The sequence below is a fragment of the Camellia sinensis genome, chromosome 7 (genome assembly GCF_055761805.1).
Source record: "Camellia sinensis isolate YWXY chromosome 7, ASM5576180v1, whole genome shotgun sequence".
Lineage (NCBI taxonomy): Eukaryota > Viridiplantae > Streptophyta > Magnoliopsida > Ericales > Theaceae > Camellia > Camellia sinensis.
The window spans coordinates 1,115,783-1,133,177 of record NC_138967.1 but is presented as its reverse complement, the minus strand read 5'-3'; the positions used below and the strand labels follow the sequence as shown (position 1 = coordinate 1,133,177).

The 17,395-nt window shown below is 34.7% G+C and overlaps 2 protein-coding genes and 1 long non-coding RNA gene across 3 annotated transcripts; 2 read left to right on the top strand and 1 right to left on the bottom strand.

Moving 5' to 3' along the window:
* The first annotated feature begins 8,653 nt into the window (after nucleotides 1–8,653).
* Nucleotides 8,654–12,920, top strand: LOC114271102 (uncharacterized). The gene is made up of 5 exons (XM_082877258.1): nucleotides 8,654–10,834; nucleotides 10,932–11,060; nucleotides 11,332–11,893; nucleotides 11,971–12,683; nucleotides 12,777–12,920. The coding sequence occupies exons 1-5, from the start codon at nucleotides 9,818–9,820 to the stop codon at nucleotides 12,918–12,920; spliced, it is 2,565 nt and encodes an 854-aa protein (XP_082733384.1). The 5' UTR covers nucleotides 8,654–9,817.
* A 53-nt stretch (nucleotides 12,921–12,973) lies between these two features.
* LOC114312441 (uncharacterized) lies at nucleotides 12,974–13,952 on the top strand. Its single transcript, XR_014334889.1, has 3 exons — nucleotides 12,974–13,229; nucleotides 13,327–13,448; nucleotides 13,537–13,952. It is a non-coding gene; the product is annotated as an uncharacterized LOC114312441 (long non-coding RNA).
* A 320-nt stretch (nucleotides 13,953–14,272) lies between these two features.
* On the bottom strand, nucleotides 14,273–16,724 carry LOC145794932 (uncharacterized). The gene is made up of 2 exons (XM_082877280.1): nucleotides 15,533–16,724; nucleotides 14,273–15,433 (listed from the first exon to the last, which is right to left on the bottom strand). Exons 1-2 carry the CDS (start codon nucleotides 16,626–16,628, stop codon nucleotides 14,388–14,390), a joined length of 2,142 nt encoding a protein of 713 aa, XP_082733406.1. The 5' UTR covers nucleotides 16,629–16,724; the 3' UTR covers nucleotides 14,273–14,387.
* Nucleotides 16,725–17,395: the final 671 nt, after the last annotated feature.

Sequence of the window (17,395 nt, the reverse complement as noted above, 5' to 3'; positions counted from 1 at the left end):
TTTTTATTTGTAAAAACCTAATTCACCTCCCCTCTTAGATTGTCATTTGGGTAACAATATATATCAATAGATTCAATAGTCCCAACAACAAAAAAAAAGAAAAAAAAAAGTGAAAAGTGTTGGAAAAAATGGGTTTTCACCAATATTTTTTGGTGAACGTTAGAGCCAAATTTACCGACAATCCAAGAAGCAAAGTTGTTCGTGTCTATGTGGAGATTAAGATTATATACTGGTTTGGTGAAAACCATTTTCGTGTGAATTGAAAATTGCCGCCAAAGGTTCAATTTGGTAATTTCTCTTGTCCCACGTAGGAAAGAATGGTCGTGGGTACGGGAATAACATAATATATATATATATATATATATATTATTGGAAATTTATTTAATTTTTAATTAAATAATTTTCAGGAAGTTGTTTTCCCTCCGTGGCTATTTTTCCTACAAATAGATGTGTCTTTTTGAATTCAAATTGAACAGATACCATTCTTGTTCCAACGGTTCTCTTCTATGACTATTTAAAGATAGTTACACTCCAGAATTTACACATAGAAAAATTTGGGTTTCCTTTCCTCCATTCTGCATTTTTTCTTGCATACATTTAGTCTTAGTAAATCAGAGAGAGTTCAAAACACAGGTTTGGTTCGTTGTTCAGAGTGATTGTAATGCTGCTTCACTATGAGAAGATCATTGTATCTTGTAAGATAGATGCTCAAGAAGGTCATAAGCACCACTGCGGCGAGCAAATCTGTCTTAAGGAAAGAGTATCACACACTCGACTTGATCTGATTGTTTGGTCGTATTTATTTCGATTGTTTTGTAAGTAAAGCATTAATTTTGTTTACTGTTTCATTTATTTTTCGTTAAGCACAGAAAATATTTCTTACAATCTTAAGACAGATTCCCTTTAATTTTCTGTGATTACAATATTTATTTCTTTATTTCATTATTCTTCCGAACTGGTTGTTTACAGGTTCTAGAAATTGTATCTTGATAACATTATTTTATTGGTTGGTTTTAGTGCCCATTTGGTTTTGTTAGGCTACTAGAATTGTTTGTTATTGCTGGTTTTGGTTTGTTTCTTTATGAAACATTGTGTGCCAAAAACCACTGTGCTGTTTAACAAAACTAGTTACTGCCCAACAATGCCGGTATAGGTATTATTAGGCTTCTAGTATAGGTATTGTTACTGCCCAAAATTTTGTTGTTTTTGTGAGTGCTCCTATCCTTCCAACAGTGCCAGTAAATCACGGGGAAAAGTCAGAAGAGTTCATTGGAACTGATTTCAAGAGATGGCAACAGAAGATGTTGCTTTATCTCACTACTTTGAACCGGGCTAGATTTCTCCATGAGGATGCTCCTACACTGAAGGAAGATGAGACTGATTAGTAAGTTGTTGCTGCAGCCGATGCTTGGAAACATGTCGATTTTGTATGTCGCAATCATATCTTGAATGGGTTGGATAATACTTTATATAATGTCTATAGCCCCATTAAGACAACCAAAGAACTCTGGGATTCTTTGGAGAAGAAATATAAGACCGAAGATGCTGGCATGAAGAAATTCATCGTCGGTAAATTTTTGGATTTTGTGATAACAGACTCGAAGACTGTTATCAGTCAAACACAAGATTTACAGTTGATTCTGCATGACATTCATGCAGCGGACATGTCTCTCAACGAGTCCTTTCAAGTTGCTACCTTAATGAAAAAATTACCACTGGGATAGAAGGACTTCAAAAATTATTTAAAGCATAAGCGCAAGGAGATGACTTTGGAAGAAATTATGGTGTGGCTGAGAATTAAAGAGGACAATCGAATCTCTGAGAAAAAGGCAGGAAAATATCCTATGGAGTCCAAGGCAAATGTGGTGAAACAGGCGCATAAGGAGAAGAAACGCAAGTATCAAGGAGGTAGTACTTCGCAAGGTCCTAAAAAGGGGGACAATAAGAAATACAAGTTTATTGGCAAGTGCTATATTTGTGACAAGGAAGGACATCGAGCCAAGGACCGTCGTAATAAGAATAAAGGCAAAGGTAAAGGAAACTTAAGCAAGAAACCCATTCAAGCAAATGTAACCGAAGTTGATAATCTTTCCAATGGTGTTGATGATCTTAACCTTACTACAGTTGTTTCTGAAGTGAACTTAGTTGGCAATCCCAAAGAATGGTGAGTGGACACTAGAGCCACTTGTTACATTTGTGCCGACAAGAAAATGTTTACTTCCTATACTAAACAAGACAATGGAGAACAACTGTTCATGGACAATTCCTCGACTTCTACAGTTGAAGGCCAAGGGAAAGTTATTTTGAAAATGACATTAGGAAAACAACTCACGCTCACCAAGGTGCTATATGTACCAGACATCTGCAAGAATCTTGTTTCCGGATCACTGTTGAGCAAAAATGGCTTTATGTTGGTTTTTGAGAGTGACAAATTTGTACCAACCAAAAATGGGATGTATGTGGGAAAAGGTTACATGACTGACGGGTTGTTTAATATGAATGTAATGACTGTTGTGCCTACAATTAATAATAAGACTACATATTCTTTTTACTTGCTTGAGTCTTCGTATTTATGGCATGGTAGATTAGGACATGTTAATTATGGATCTATTCGTAGACTAATTAACATGGAATGTTTATCGAAGTTTGAATTAAATCCAAGTCATAAATGTGAAATTTGTGTGGAAGCTAAGTTAACAAGAACTCCATTCCACTCCATTGAAAGAAGTAGAACCACTTGGACTAGTTCATAGTGACATTTGTGATTTTAATCAATTCAAACTAGAAGTGAAAAAAAATACTTTATCACTTTTATAAATGACTGTACTAGATACAGTTATGTTTATTTAATAAGAACCAAAGATGAAGCTTTGGAGACATTCATTCAATATAAGAATGAAGTTAAAAATCAACTTGGTAGGAAAATTAAAATTTTAAGAAGTGATAAAGAAGGTGAATATGAATCATCTTTTGGTGAATTTTGTAAACAACATGGGATTATTCACCAAACCACTGCACCTTATTCACCACAACAGAATTGAGTTGCTGAACGAAAAAACAGGACTCTAAAAGAAATTATGAATGCTATGTTGTTAAGTTCTAGGTTACCTCAAAACTTATGGGGTGAAGCAATACTTTCTGCTAATTACATTCTTAATAAAATTCCTCGAAAGAAAGTTAATAAAACACCTTATGAATTATGGCATGATCGAGTACTATCCTTCAAATACTTAAAAATGTTGGGGTGTTTAGCTAAAGTGGCTATTCCTGATCCCCAAAAGACTAAGATTAGCTCAAAATCTGTTGATTGCATATTTATCGAATATGCGAATAATAGTAGTGCATATCGGTTCTTAATTTACAAATCAGAACATTCAGAAATGTATGTAAATACTATTATTGAATCTAGGAATGCAACATTTTTTGAACATATTTTTCCTAGCAAAATTGGACAAGAGACTAGTTTTGTCAAAAGATCTTATGATTCTATTAACAGTAATAATCAAGAACAAGGAAAAAAGTTTGAGCAAGAACCAAATCAAATTGAAGAAGATGAACCTAGACGTAGTAAGCGAGCTAGGACCTCGAAATCATTTGGTCTGGATTTTTTGACTTATTTGTTAGAAAATGAGCCTAAAACTTTTAAAGAGGCTATGTCCAGTCCTTAAGCTCTTTTATGGAAAGAAGCTATAGATAGTGAAGTTGAATCCATCTTACAAAATCATACTTGGGAATTGGTGGATCTTCCACCTGGCTGTAAACCTCTTGGATATAAATGGATATTCAAAAGGAAAATGAAAGCAAATGGATCGATTGATAAATACAAGGCAAAACTTGTGGTCAAATGATACAAACAAAAAAAATGCCTTGATTATTTCGATATATATTCACCGGTTACAAGAATAACATTCATTCGAATGCTTAATCTAGAGATACATATTCACCAGTTACAGAATTGTATAATCTAGAGATACATCAAATGGATATGAAAACGACTTTCCTAAATGGTGAATTAAATGAGAAAATTTATATGGAACAACCAGAGGGATTTATTGTTCTAGGGAAAGAGAAGAAAGTATGCAAACTTGTCAAGTCTTTATATAGATTAAAGCAAGCACCAAAGCAGTGGCATGAGAAATTTGACAATGCAATGATGTTAAATGGGTTTAAAATAAATGAATGTGACAAATGTGTTTACATTAAAAACACAGATAAATAGTATGTCATAGTATGCTTTTATGTTGATGATATGCTCATCATTGGTAGTAATAAAGACATGATTAAAACTACTAAGAAAATATTGAATAAACATTTTGATATGAAAGATATGGGCATTGCAGATGTTATACTTGGTATGAAAATTACCAAAACATCTGAAGGATATGGTTTGTCGCAATCACATTACATAGAGAAAATACTTGAGAAATTTAGTAACAATGATAATCATCATGCTAGAACACCTATTGATGTAAATCTTTACTTATCAAAGAATGGAAACGAAAGTATTTCTCAATTAGAGTATGCCTGGATAATTGGAAGCTTAATGTACTTAATGAATTGCACACGACCTGATATATCGTATGCTGTAAGTAAATTAAACAAGTATACAAGTAATCCAGGAGTAAAACGTTGGAGAGCTATTATTAGAGTACTGAGATACCTCAGGTTTACTCAGAAAATTGGGCTATACTATACTAGATATCTAGCAGTACTTGAAAGATATTGTGATGCTAATTGGATATTAGACACTAGAGACTCAAAATCCACCAGTGGATACGTCTTCACACTCGGAGGTGCAGCCGTATCTTGAAAATCTTCCAAACAGACTTGTATTGCTAGGTCCACCATGGAATCAGAATTTATTGTTTTAAACAAAATAGAAGAAAAAGCAGAATGGCTTCACCAATTTCTAGAAAATATTCCAATGTGGCCGAAACCTGTGCATGCTATATGCATACATTGTGATAGTTAATCAGCAATAGGAAGAGTATAGAGTAACATGTATAATGGTAAGTCACAACACATACGTCGTAGACATAACACCGTTAAACAACTGCTCTCAAATAGAATTATATCTATTGAGTATATAAAGTCTAAAGACAATCTATCATATCCTTTAACCAAAGAATTAGCACGAGAGCAAGTTGAGAATTAGCACGAGAGCAAGTTGAAAACACATCGAGAGGAATGGGACTTAAGCCTATTAAATAAGAGTTATCATAACGGCAACCCAACCTAGTTGACTAGAGATCCCAATAGGTTCAAAAGGACAACCGAGTTGTGTATGACTCATTAAGATCATTAGGGAGTTAATCTCCTACTCATTTCTATGATGTAATAGTGATACTTGCAAAAAGTTTAGGGTAAGTTAAGCTTTTAATGATTTTTATATCTAGAGAAAATTCTAGTGGAGTATGGCAGGATACTCTTTATAAAAATCACCTATGTGAGTGTGAACTAGGCCGGCTCTATGAAAATTGTAAGGCTGGAATTTTCTAGAGCACTCATGAAAAACCAAGTTGTTCAGGGCCAAAATGAACACAATCATGAGAACCGAACTATGTCTGGGGATATTTTGTATGACTCCTATCGTCTTAGTTTACACAAACGACTGAACAATTCAAGACATCGCATTCACTGATTAGCTAGTAAATCTGATAATGTTTCACAAGGGAAGGTTCAAAGCCAAAAGCTACCTCTCATATGCAAAATGTTTCCAAATTTTGTACTCTCTTTAATGTCATCATGTTGTTGCATCGCTTGTCTGTCAATTTCATTCATGTGGGGGATTGTTGGAAAAAATGGGTTTTCACCAATATTTTTGGGTGAACATTGGAGCCAAATTTACCAACAATCCAAGAAGCAAAGCTGTTCATGTCTATGTGGAGATTAAGATTATACATTGGTTTGGTGAAAACCATTTTTGTGTGAATTGGAAATTGCCACCAAAGGTTCAATTTTGGTAATTTCTTTTGTCCCGCGTAGGAAAGAATGGTTGCGGGTGCAGGAATAACATAATATTATATATATATATATATATATATATATTATTGGAAATTTATTTAATTTTTAATTAAATAATTTTCAAGGAGTTGGTTTCCCTCCGTAACTGTTTTCCTTCAAACAGATGTGTCTTTTTGAATTTAAATTGAACAGATACCATGCCTGTTCCAACAGTTCTTTTCTATGACTATTTAAAGATAGTTACTCTCTAGAATTTACAAGTAGAAAAATATGGGTTTCCTTTCCTCCATGCTGCATTTTTTCTTGCATACATTTAGTCTTAGTAAATCAAAGAGAGTTCAAAACATAGGTTTGGTTCGTTGTTCAGAGTGATTGTAGTGCTACTTCACTCTAAGAAGATGTCACGATCTAAATCCGCCTCTACTGGTTTAGCGTCGTAACCGGCCAGTAATCCGTGATTACCAAAGGCCAGTTTTATAATAATACAATATAAAGGGACTGGCGGAAGACAATCAATAATAACATATATCGTTCAATGAGCTGTGAGGACCTGAATGGAAATAAATTTTCATATACATAGTTATATACAGAAACACTTATGTCCATAAAATACATATATACAAGACAAAACACAATGTAGGAAATTAATTCCCATTATCGAAAACAGTATTAACAAAAGTCATAAAACATTCATTTCACTTGACCAATATCAAAGGGGTGAATTTGAACCACCCAAAAAGCCTTGACACATGTTGGTTCGGAATCTCGCGTTGAGGCACAGTAACTGGCTTGACAAAACAAGGGTTCAAGTCAACGCCACTAGCTTTGATCCGATACTCAATTTCCTACATATATATAATAAACAGTGAGCTAGAGCCTAGTGAATAACATATGTGTAAAAAGGTTAAGAATGATGTCCTTACGGTCTTTGAAACAATCGATTTCAATCAATATCTTTGTCAATCAATCGTTCAATCATTCGATTCAATCAATCACCTTCAAACATGTTCATATTCATATAGGTCATACGTGGTACATCCAATAGCAACAATACAATACAATAAGTCTTAAAGACCGAACAATCAATTGATGGCCATTATACAATAACAATAGCTCCAAGATTTAGAACTGAGAGAGATCTCTGTATCAATAACAATAACAATATGCCATGGATGCCACGAATACAGTTCAGAAATTAGGATCATCATTCAATCGATAGAAAAGTATCATTTCAGAAAACAATATAATTTATCAATCAGAAAATAAAAACGATTGAACATATCTTTATAACAGTGTTACTCACAGTGGGCTCCTCGGTACAGCTACTAATGGTTCGGCGTCCGACCTAAACAAATAAAGTCAAGCACAACACAATTACAATCACACTCTTACAATTCTATTCAATTCGATCGTTCGATCTCTATTCGTTTTCTCTCATTTGATTCTAATTTTTCATTCGGTTATTCCTATTTATTTTTCTTCCATTCATTGTAAATATGGATGACTAGTATTAGGAATAAATTAGATTATTAACCTCCAATTAAAATATGTTTAGCTATGTATTAACCAAACTAATTAAATAAAAATAATCCAATCATATGACAACCCTTATTAAGTTCACTAATTACACAATTAAACTTAAATTAGGCTCATACACATTAAATTACAATTATTCAGTCATGTTTAAATTACTGAATCAGAAACTTATAAATATGTACATTTTGCAATTTCAACTCCATTTTCAAGCAAATCAAGGCCCAAACAATTAATCTTCACATTTATTTCCATAATCTTAAGCCTAACTCAATTTCAATTGAACTTAATTAAGTCTTAATTTAACTACATCTAATTTTGCAAACCTAAATCAGATTTTTAGTTGAATTCTTATGAGGCTTTAGATATCAAATTAAACTCATTCTTTTATTTTTGAAACTCAATTTCATGAAACATCCATTTTCTTAAACCCAAGCTCTAATTCATGCTTAATCTCTCCTTAAACTCCATGAATCATGGTTAAAAACAAATTTAGAACCCAAGTTCTCTTAAGAATATGCCGTGCATATAAAGATTAGGAGTTAATTGGAACAATTCTACCATTTTCTAACATGCATGTCCTAAGCTCTTAATTACATGAGCAAAACTTCTAATTAATTATAAATTCAACTCAAGTAAGCTTATGTTCTTCCTATTTGAACTTAGATTCTATGAAATAATAATGTATCATTTCAATTTCATGAATTAGGAGGTGGAAATTACCTTAGTTTGATGATTTAATGCAATATGAATCAAGCCCTTTCTTTCTTCTTCCTTCAATTCTTCTTTGAGCTCAAACTCTCAAGATGACTATTTCTTTCCCCCCTCTCTCTCTCTCTCTTCGTGGATCTTGTTTGGTGTGTTAGATGAGACTCAATATAAGTAACCAAGTACTCTCTCTCTTACTATGTTTGTTGATTAAAAAAAATGAGTAGTATTCTACATTATTATTATTATTAATTAATTTTAAACCATTAAATCATTCTAATTAAGTTAAATAAAAATCAAATCTACGCAAATTAAATTAATCCTCATCACAATAAGATCTCAATTATACTAAATTTAATTTAATTATATTAGTGTGAGCGAATAAGGCTCTAATTCCTATCAAATTATTTAATTCTAGGGAGACTGACCCAAAGGTCCAAGCCCAACATATCATACCCCATTTAGACCCAAAACAAATTTAATACTCCATTAAGTCCTCAAATTAACAATAAGACGAAAATACCCACAATATATCATCCAATTTACACGCGCGCAACCATCTCCCACGTCCCCATCATCTCAGTCCGATCACTACACTGTCACGTCTCCGCCGCTCGAAATCGACTCCTCAGTCCTCCATCTCTCTTCCGTTCAACTCCATCCCCTCTGAAACCCTAACTCTAACCAGAAAACGTAACCGTTCATCTTCATCACCCACAATCATCTCAGTCTGATCAGTACGCTGTTACATCTCCGCCGCTCGAAATCGCATTCTCAATCCTCCATCTCTCCTCCGTTCGACTCCATTCTCTCTGAAACCCTACCCTAACCACAAAACCAAACTGTTCAACTTCAACACAACACCAAGCCGTTCATATTCTCCAATCGGCGACTCTCAACAACACGAAGAACCATCACCACTCTGAAGAGATTTCATAGTTCCTGACTTCCGATTCACAAAAATGGGGAAAAAAAGTAACATCTCTCTTCACCTATTCATTATTTTTCACATTTGTACATCATTCTTTAATATTTCTTATATACACATTTTACATACTTCCAAATGTATAAACCCTCTTTTAATATATATATAGTCCCCTGTTTTTCAACATTCTAAACACTGTTTTTGCACATAAATCCCTGTTTTTACACATTCAACACCTTATTCTTATTCTTGTTGTTCAATATTGGCTTCTCTTATTCTTATTTTTGAATTTTTAATCTTCTTGTTGTTATTGTTGCTTTTTACAAAATACAATGGGCTGTTCCTATTGTTCATACTGTTTCCTTATAAAAACTGCAACATCATAGTGTTTCATTTCATCACTATACAAGCAACATATCTAAATTTATTCAAAATGCAAATGAAACTGCAAAATTACACAGTTTAACCACTACTCAAAACAAATAGCTAACTTATTATAAAGTGCAAATCAAACTGTCAAATTATACAGTTTCGTAACTCTTACGAACAAAATACATATAACTTCATATTAAACTGCATATAAAACTTCAAAATTATACAGTTTTGTCACTATATTACTCATACCCTGTTGTCACTTTCATTTTTTCAGAAATAGCTGTTGGAAGATATTGGAAGAAACAAACCCGTATGCCCACAAATCCAATCAGGGATTTAACCATCTCCCCTTTTGAAAGTCCCTCTCCTGTATCCACTCAAATGCCACCACCACACCCAAAAACAACCAAATCCAACAGACCCCACCAAAAAACCCACAAAACAACCACACCACCTACAAGAAAAAGCCCAAGAACTACACCACAGACCCCACCCACCCAACAAACACCAACCACACCTCCAACCACAACAAAAACAAACAAAAGAAAGCCAACAAAAAACCAAGAAGCTCCTCCAACCAAAAAAAGAAAGCTCCAAGAAAGCCAATCAACTCCCAAAACAACAACCAAGGCATCAAAAGAAAAAAAACCAGCAGTCCCTGCAAAGAGAGTCCAACAATTTAATTATCGTTCCAACATCGGAACGGTAATCAAACTGTTGAAGGGGGTCAAATTCACAAAAGCCCAACAGACAGAGCTGCAAAAAACCCCTTTTTGGCCCCTTATAAATGCTCTCTCCTCAACACAACTGAAGGCCTCTTGGTGCAGATGCTACAATTCCATTGTAGCAGAAATGACAACACTCTACAACAAAAGAAAAAAATCATTTGTACTTGGCAAAAAGGAAATGAAACTCAGAACCAGTGATGTCAAGCTCATTTTTGGTATCGACTGTGGAGAAGACAGCATCACCACCAAATCCTATGCAAGACCAAAGGATTTTGAGCTTCCATTTTACAAACGAAGATGCAAATCAATCAAGAGATTGGATGGCAAGTCTTTGACCAAAATGTTTCAACAAACAAAAAAAGGAAAATCAACCAATGATTGTCAAGATCTTGCAAGGGTAATCACCCTTTACTTGTGCTTGAAACTTCTCATGCCCACAACAGGCCATACACTCAGTTGGAGTTTCCTCAACTATGTTGACAACCTCAACAACATCAAGAAGTACAATTGGGTTGAGGCAATAAAAGACACACTGATGAATTCAATAGCAAATGCAAACAACAACCCAAGGCATGTCACTGGATGCGTCATGTTACTCTTGGTAAACACATTACTCAACTACTTCCCATAAAAATATCAGACATTCACCTATTTCTAACTATCTAACATATTTCAACTTTTTTTTTTTTTTTTTACAGTACTGGTACTGTGAGCACAGTAAACTCCTCCGACCATCCAACAAAGAAGGCTTCCCAAGGTTTATGAAATGGAACCTTGGCAAAATGTACTCCAAGTGGAAACACATCAGCCTCGCTCACTTTGAAAAGGTATTCAAACTCTTCTATACTATCCTAGCACAAATCTATTCAACACTCCTTTCATATTCATTGTAGTACAAATCACATTATGAAACTGTGAAAATTTTCAGTTTCAAAGCACACACTTCTTTAACATCACTCATGTTATGAAACTGTAACATTTTTCAGTTTCAAAAAACATATTTCGACACTTAACCCACATTACTCACAGTACAACTCATCTTATGAAACTGACCAAATTTACAGTATTACTGATATATACCACATTGTTCCAATGCAGGTTAACCAAAGTGCTTTAACCCCAACTGAACAAGAAATACAGTTATTGCATATCAATCAAAGCACATCAACAGACTCTTCAGCAAAGAAACAAGACCACAAAAAGGACAATAAGCAAAAAAAGAAAACAAAAGCAACAAAAAAAAGAACACTTCTAGACAGTGATGAGGATGATTTTCTCGAAGAAGAACATCATTCAGAATCAGAATCACAATCAGAAAAAGAAGCACAACAAAAAAAAAAGAAAAGAAAGCAAAAACCACAACAAGAACCACAAAGTGATGAACAAGAAGAAAAGAGTGATGATGAAAAAAATCAAGTGACTGATGAAGAAAAAACTGATGAAGAAGAAACTGAAGAAGAAGAAGAAGCAGAAACTGAAGAAGAAGAAGAAGAAGAAGAAGAAGAAGAAGAAGAAGAAGAAGAACACCTTGATCAAGAAGAAGACCAACAACAAGAACAAGAAGAACAACAAACAAACCAACACGAAGAAGTCAATGAACAAGAACTGACAAACCAACAAGAAGAACTGCAAGAGAAATCTGACATACTTCATGCACAAGGTAAACTATTGTCTAATACTAAATCATACTGCAAAATTTCATTAAACTAACCAAAACACAATCTAACATTTTTATAGGTCATGACCAACCACAAACACCAACCAAAGAGGACGACAAGGACAAGCTCATATCAGCCCTGAGAGCACAAATGCAAGAAATGGAACAAAAATTCATGGCTGAATTGCATAAAAAAGAAGATCAATTGAAGGAAATGTCCACCAAAAAAACTGGCAGTCCCCAACAAAGATCCATGGTCAAGAGAATCAAACAAAAATCAAGAAAACAAGCACATGACCCAGATTTTGAATACCAACCAATGACCAAACCCAAAGAAGATACAACAAACAAGACACAAACTGCTGCTGATGTACCCAAACCAACACAGGGTACCAATGAAGAAAAACAGAAGAAGAATGACAACAAAAAACAGGGTGCTCATGAAGCAAAACAACAGCAGAAAGAAAAGATGCAAGAACATATTGGCCAAGAGAAACCAGTTGCTGCTGAAACAAACCCAAAAGAGCATGCCAATCAAAAGAAGACAAATCTTCAAGTATTGGAAAGTGATGATGATTTCCAGGAAGAATCAATCCCAAACAAGCCACTCACCATTTCATGCCGCAAAACAAACAAGGTTTGGCATAGCCTATCCAAAAAAGACCAAGACCAAATTCAACTCATCAACAATACACAATCAACTGCTTGTGTCTGGTCTGGCAGCGAAGATGAAAACTGCGTATACTTTTCAGATATATGCAGATTGACCAACAGGGAACCCTTATATGGGAATGTAGGTCTCCAACTGCACAATTTTACAGTTTCTGTACATATTCAATAACCTATTCCACAAACCTAACACATTCTCATATATAACATGTTTCAGGTCATTGATGCCTTCTCAGAAAAGCAATTGGCACTCCAACCAACCATTGAAGAATTTGAGAAAAACGATCTAGTCTTTGCAAGCAATCCATACGCAGGAAGATCTTACGTTTTCTCAACACTTATCAATGTAAGCAAAACTTAACATACCTTACAACTGCAAAATTTTCTACTTTATCAACATGTATTACTACATAGTTTTATGACATATTTCAAACATATATATGACTTACAGACTCCACTACAAAACCAAGATCAAGCACTGAGAGAAAAACTGATGGACAGCCATTTTCCAGAAGCAATGAAAAACAGATATATCCATTTCCCAATCAACCACGACAACCATTGGACAATTGTGGTCTTTGACAATGCTGATGGAATATGGAGACACTATGACTCGTTGAGACCAGCAAAAGATTGCCATAACAAGCACTTTGAAATTGCAAAGCAAATTGTAAGTTAAAATAAAATTTCATACTTAGTTCCATCCCTTTACAAACATCTCAACTCATCACTATAACTAACAAAAACACCCACTAACTATTTTGTAGCAACAACATCAACTGAGATGGAATAAAGCATTACTCAGCAAACAGGGAAACATGTTTTCATCTCAAGAGTGCGAGACAGAAATTGCATCAATTGAGGAATGCCCACAACAAACCCCACACTCGTAAGATACAAAATCCATAAACTAATCTTCCAATATGCTAATTTTTGCAGTTTCACCTAACTAATTAACTTCATCTCAAACATTGCAGGAATGATTGTGCAATTGCCGTCTGCAATGTTATCAACCAATATCTCAACTGGCAACCTGTGCAGAAAAAACTTCGTCCAACTGAGTGGGTCAAATTTCGAGCACAAATCATCAATCAATTCCTCAATGATGAGAACCGATCTTGGAAACTCGAGCACTACCAAATGTTGACAAAACATACCAAACCATAGAAACAATGAACAAACTTCTTAACAATACAAATATTCAAGGGAACATATCTTTGAACCTTTTTTTTATTTTTTTTTATTTTTCTTTTTTAACATGTGACAAGTACTTTATATACTTTTGGGAATGATCTTTTTCTGGTTATCATGGTTATGGTGAAAATGATTGATGTTGTTGTTGCTCTTCTTCTTATTATTATTATTATTGTGGTTCTTCTTTTGATTGTTTGTCTACCTGTTTGTGGTTGCATATATTTTCATACAGTAAAGGTTGATTCTAATAATTCTTCAAACTGCAAAATTTTTCAGTTTCATCAGCTTGTTTCTAATAATTTTTAAAACTGCAAAATTATGCGGTTTCATCAGGTTGTTTCTAAATAATTCTTAAAACTGTAAAATTATACAGTTTTATCACTATGAAATATGAACTGCCTTTCCATATTATACTGTTTCAATAAGAAATTTTCAACAACCTTCTCTGCATTCCATAAAAATAAAAAACAAAACCAGACTATTCGAAAACAACTTCAATAAGTAAAAAACACATCAACAAACAAAAAACAATTCAACCAACTTTATTCATTACTTCCATAATACCAAGTATCACATTTTTTATTATCATAATTCCTCAAATTCAAATACAAATCCAAAAGAATAGATTGCGGCCTCAAATAGCAGCCTTGCACGTCTTCTTATTGTGATTCCCATATTTCAAGCATCTCCCACACTTGATTTGCTTCACATTCTCACCCCTTGAAGGTATCCTCTTCTTCTTGTTCCGCCCGGGCTGCTTCTTCGTTATAGGAGGTTTGATAACCGAACTACTGGCACCATCAAAGTCAAATCTCTCACTTGAAGGCACTGGATAAACAGATTCCTTGTATGACTCTCTAAAACAATCTACATGAAAAAAAGGATCAATGAAACCATACACATCTCTACCACTACTACGCAAAGCATGCACAGCATGACAACAAGGAAAACCATTCAATTGCCATTCATGGCAAGAACAAGTTTGTCTACCAATATCAACATAAAAAGAAATAGAAGAATGAACCTCAAGCACAGTATCACTAGCAACAATCACATCCCAAGACTTAGCTAGCTCCAAAGAGTCCACCAACTTCTTTTCCATAACTGGACACAATTTCGTAGTCCATCTTCTAGATTCAGCTCTTCTATCCGACAATTGAGTCATGATTTGAACCCTAATCATATCAACCATACAAGTAATAGGCAACTCACGGGCCCCACCAATCCAATTATTATAAGACTCGGCAGCATTAGATGACATCTCACCATATCGTTTCCCTCTAAAAAATGCATTGGCCCACTTATCATTTTGCAAACCATCCAACATACTATCAACTCTACCATTCCCAGCAATACGCCTCAATTTCTCCATATAATGTTGGAAAGAAGCAACCGTTGGCGCATAAGCACATTTAACTAATATTTTCATCAAACACAGCTTATAGTTAGTACGAAGTCCCACCAATTTGTCAATCAAATTTCTCTTCAAATGATTCAAGCAATAAGCATGATGTGCATTGGGGAAAACCACTGAAAGAGCGTCTAGCAATCCATGTTGACGGTCCGACACAAAAGTCAATCTCCGGCCTGAACCAACAGCCTTCAACAACTGACTTAAGAACCACATCCAATTATCTTGATTTTCAGCGTCAACAATCGCAAAAGCCAAAGGAAACAAACCTGCAAACAAACCCACATGAAACTGCAAAAATTAGCAGACTCACAATACAATAACACACTGACAAACTAAACCAATACTAACTGCAAATAAATACATACCTTGATTACCATCCTTTGATGTTGCTGCAAGCAAATGCCCCTTGTAACGCCCCTTCAAAAATGTACCATCAACAAACAACAACGGACGACAAAATTGAAAGCCATACAAACATCCATGAAATGCCACAAACAACCTCCGAAAACACCCACTACTTTCATCCACATCTAATTCAAACACACTTCCCGGATTCGTTCTCATAGCCGTCTCAAGGTACCATCGAAGCTGGTCAAAAGAAGTTGCAAAATCACCAAACAACCCACCTCTTGCCTTATCAACTCCTAACCATGCAACCCGATAAGAAACATCTATACCATATTGCTTCTTCAACTTTTTTTTAACTTCAATAGGACGAGTCAACGGATTATCACTAATATCATTTTGCACAATATCAGACACAAGTCTAGAACCAACCATTTTGCTACAAGATCTACGAGCAACAACCCCACAAGTATGCACATTATCCAACTTCATTATAAAAAAAACACCAGAATCCATCAACACCCTTCCATGCACAAACCATTTACAACCCGTAGACGACTTCATCATACATTCAGCGGTTACTCTTGTTGCATCATTCTTCAAATAATTCACTGCAAAACCACACTGAACAGCATACTTAGCCAATGCAATGCGGAACCCCGACACTCCACCTTCAAATTCTTGACCAACACTATGTATAATCCCCTTCCAACTAGCAGACAACAAAACTCTCTCTGGTTCTGGATAAAAACTACGCAACAAACCACCAACATCATCACAATCATTCACAAAAGAACTCTCACAAGTTACAGAATCAATCCTACAAGAATTACCATCATCAACCTCCACAACTCTCTTATCCCCCACAATAACATCAACAACATGACAACCACTACCACCTACCATTGACAGCATATTCCCCAAATCATCATCACATTCAACAATACAATTAGAATATCTAGGAACAGAGAAAAACAAACAAAAGTTACCAACACTCAACTCCTTGAACTTCGCACATATTTTCTCAACAACTTCATCATAACTACATCCGTCACTAATCTTAATAGCAGCACAACAATTACTGTATTTGCACATTAACATGAAACACCGCTCCATACTACAAAATCAGAAACCAACAAACAATTGTTCACAGATTCCAAACTGCAAAATTATGCAGTTACAACATATCAATAACAACAGTACACAATTTACAATTCCAAAACTGCAAAATTATACACTTACGACATATCAATATCAAAACACCAGAATTCACAAATCCAAAATACAACTTCAAAACACATTACACTATACGACAAACAAAAATCAACAAAATCAAAATCAAACAAACAAAATTCGCCAAACACAAACCACATATCACGCAAATTTGCTTATATATATATACATACATATATGTTGACAAAATACAAACCACATACACACACAGACATATATATATATATATACATATATATGTATATCTATGTATCGACAGATACATACATACACATACATATATCTATCACCAGAGAGAGAGAGAGAGAGAGAGACAACGTACGAAGATATCGCCTGTACACACAGATTCAAATCGCACAACCAGATCCACCTCACAGCACAATGAGATCGACCACACAGCACAATGAGATCGCCACAACGAAGAGAAATCGAGATCGCGGAGACGAAGATTTGATTTCCTTTTTTTCAACGAAGCAAAAATTTGATTTCTCACGTACATATAGATCTCAAAACAAAGGGTAACACAGTCATTTAAAAATACGAAAATAAAAAACGGGACCTCTGGGTATAAAACTAAAAAAACTGTGGACCTATTAAACTATTAAAAATAAATTGGGATTAGAAGGGAAATAGATCCCCTACATAGGACT

Excerpts from the sequence above, each read along its gene's own strand:
- LOC114271102 (XM_082877258.1), top strand. The coding sequence starts at position 9,818 with ATGCCCACAAATCCAATCAGGGATTTAACCATCTCCCCTTTTGAAAGT. Across the intron at positions 11,061-11,331 it reads GCCTCGCTCACTTTGAAAAG|GTTAACCAAAGTGCTTTAAC; the intron begins GTATTCAAACTC and ends GTTCCAATGCAG. Across the intron at positions 12,684-12,776 it reads GGGAACCCTTATATGGGAAT|GTCATTGATGCCTTCTCAGA; the intron begins GTAGGTCTCCAA and ends AACATGTTTCAG.
- LOC145794932 (XM_082877280.1), bottom strand. The coding sequence starts at position 16,628 with ATGGAGCGGTGTTTCATGTTAATGTGCAAATACAGTAATTGTTGTGCT. Across the intron at positions 15,434-15,532 it reads ATCAAAGGATGGTAATCAAG|GTTTGTTTCCTTTGGCTTTT; the intron begins GTATGTATTTAT and ends GTTTGTTTGCAG.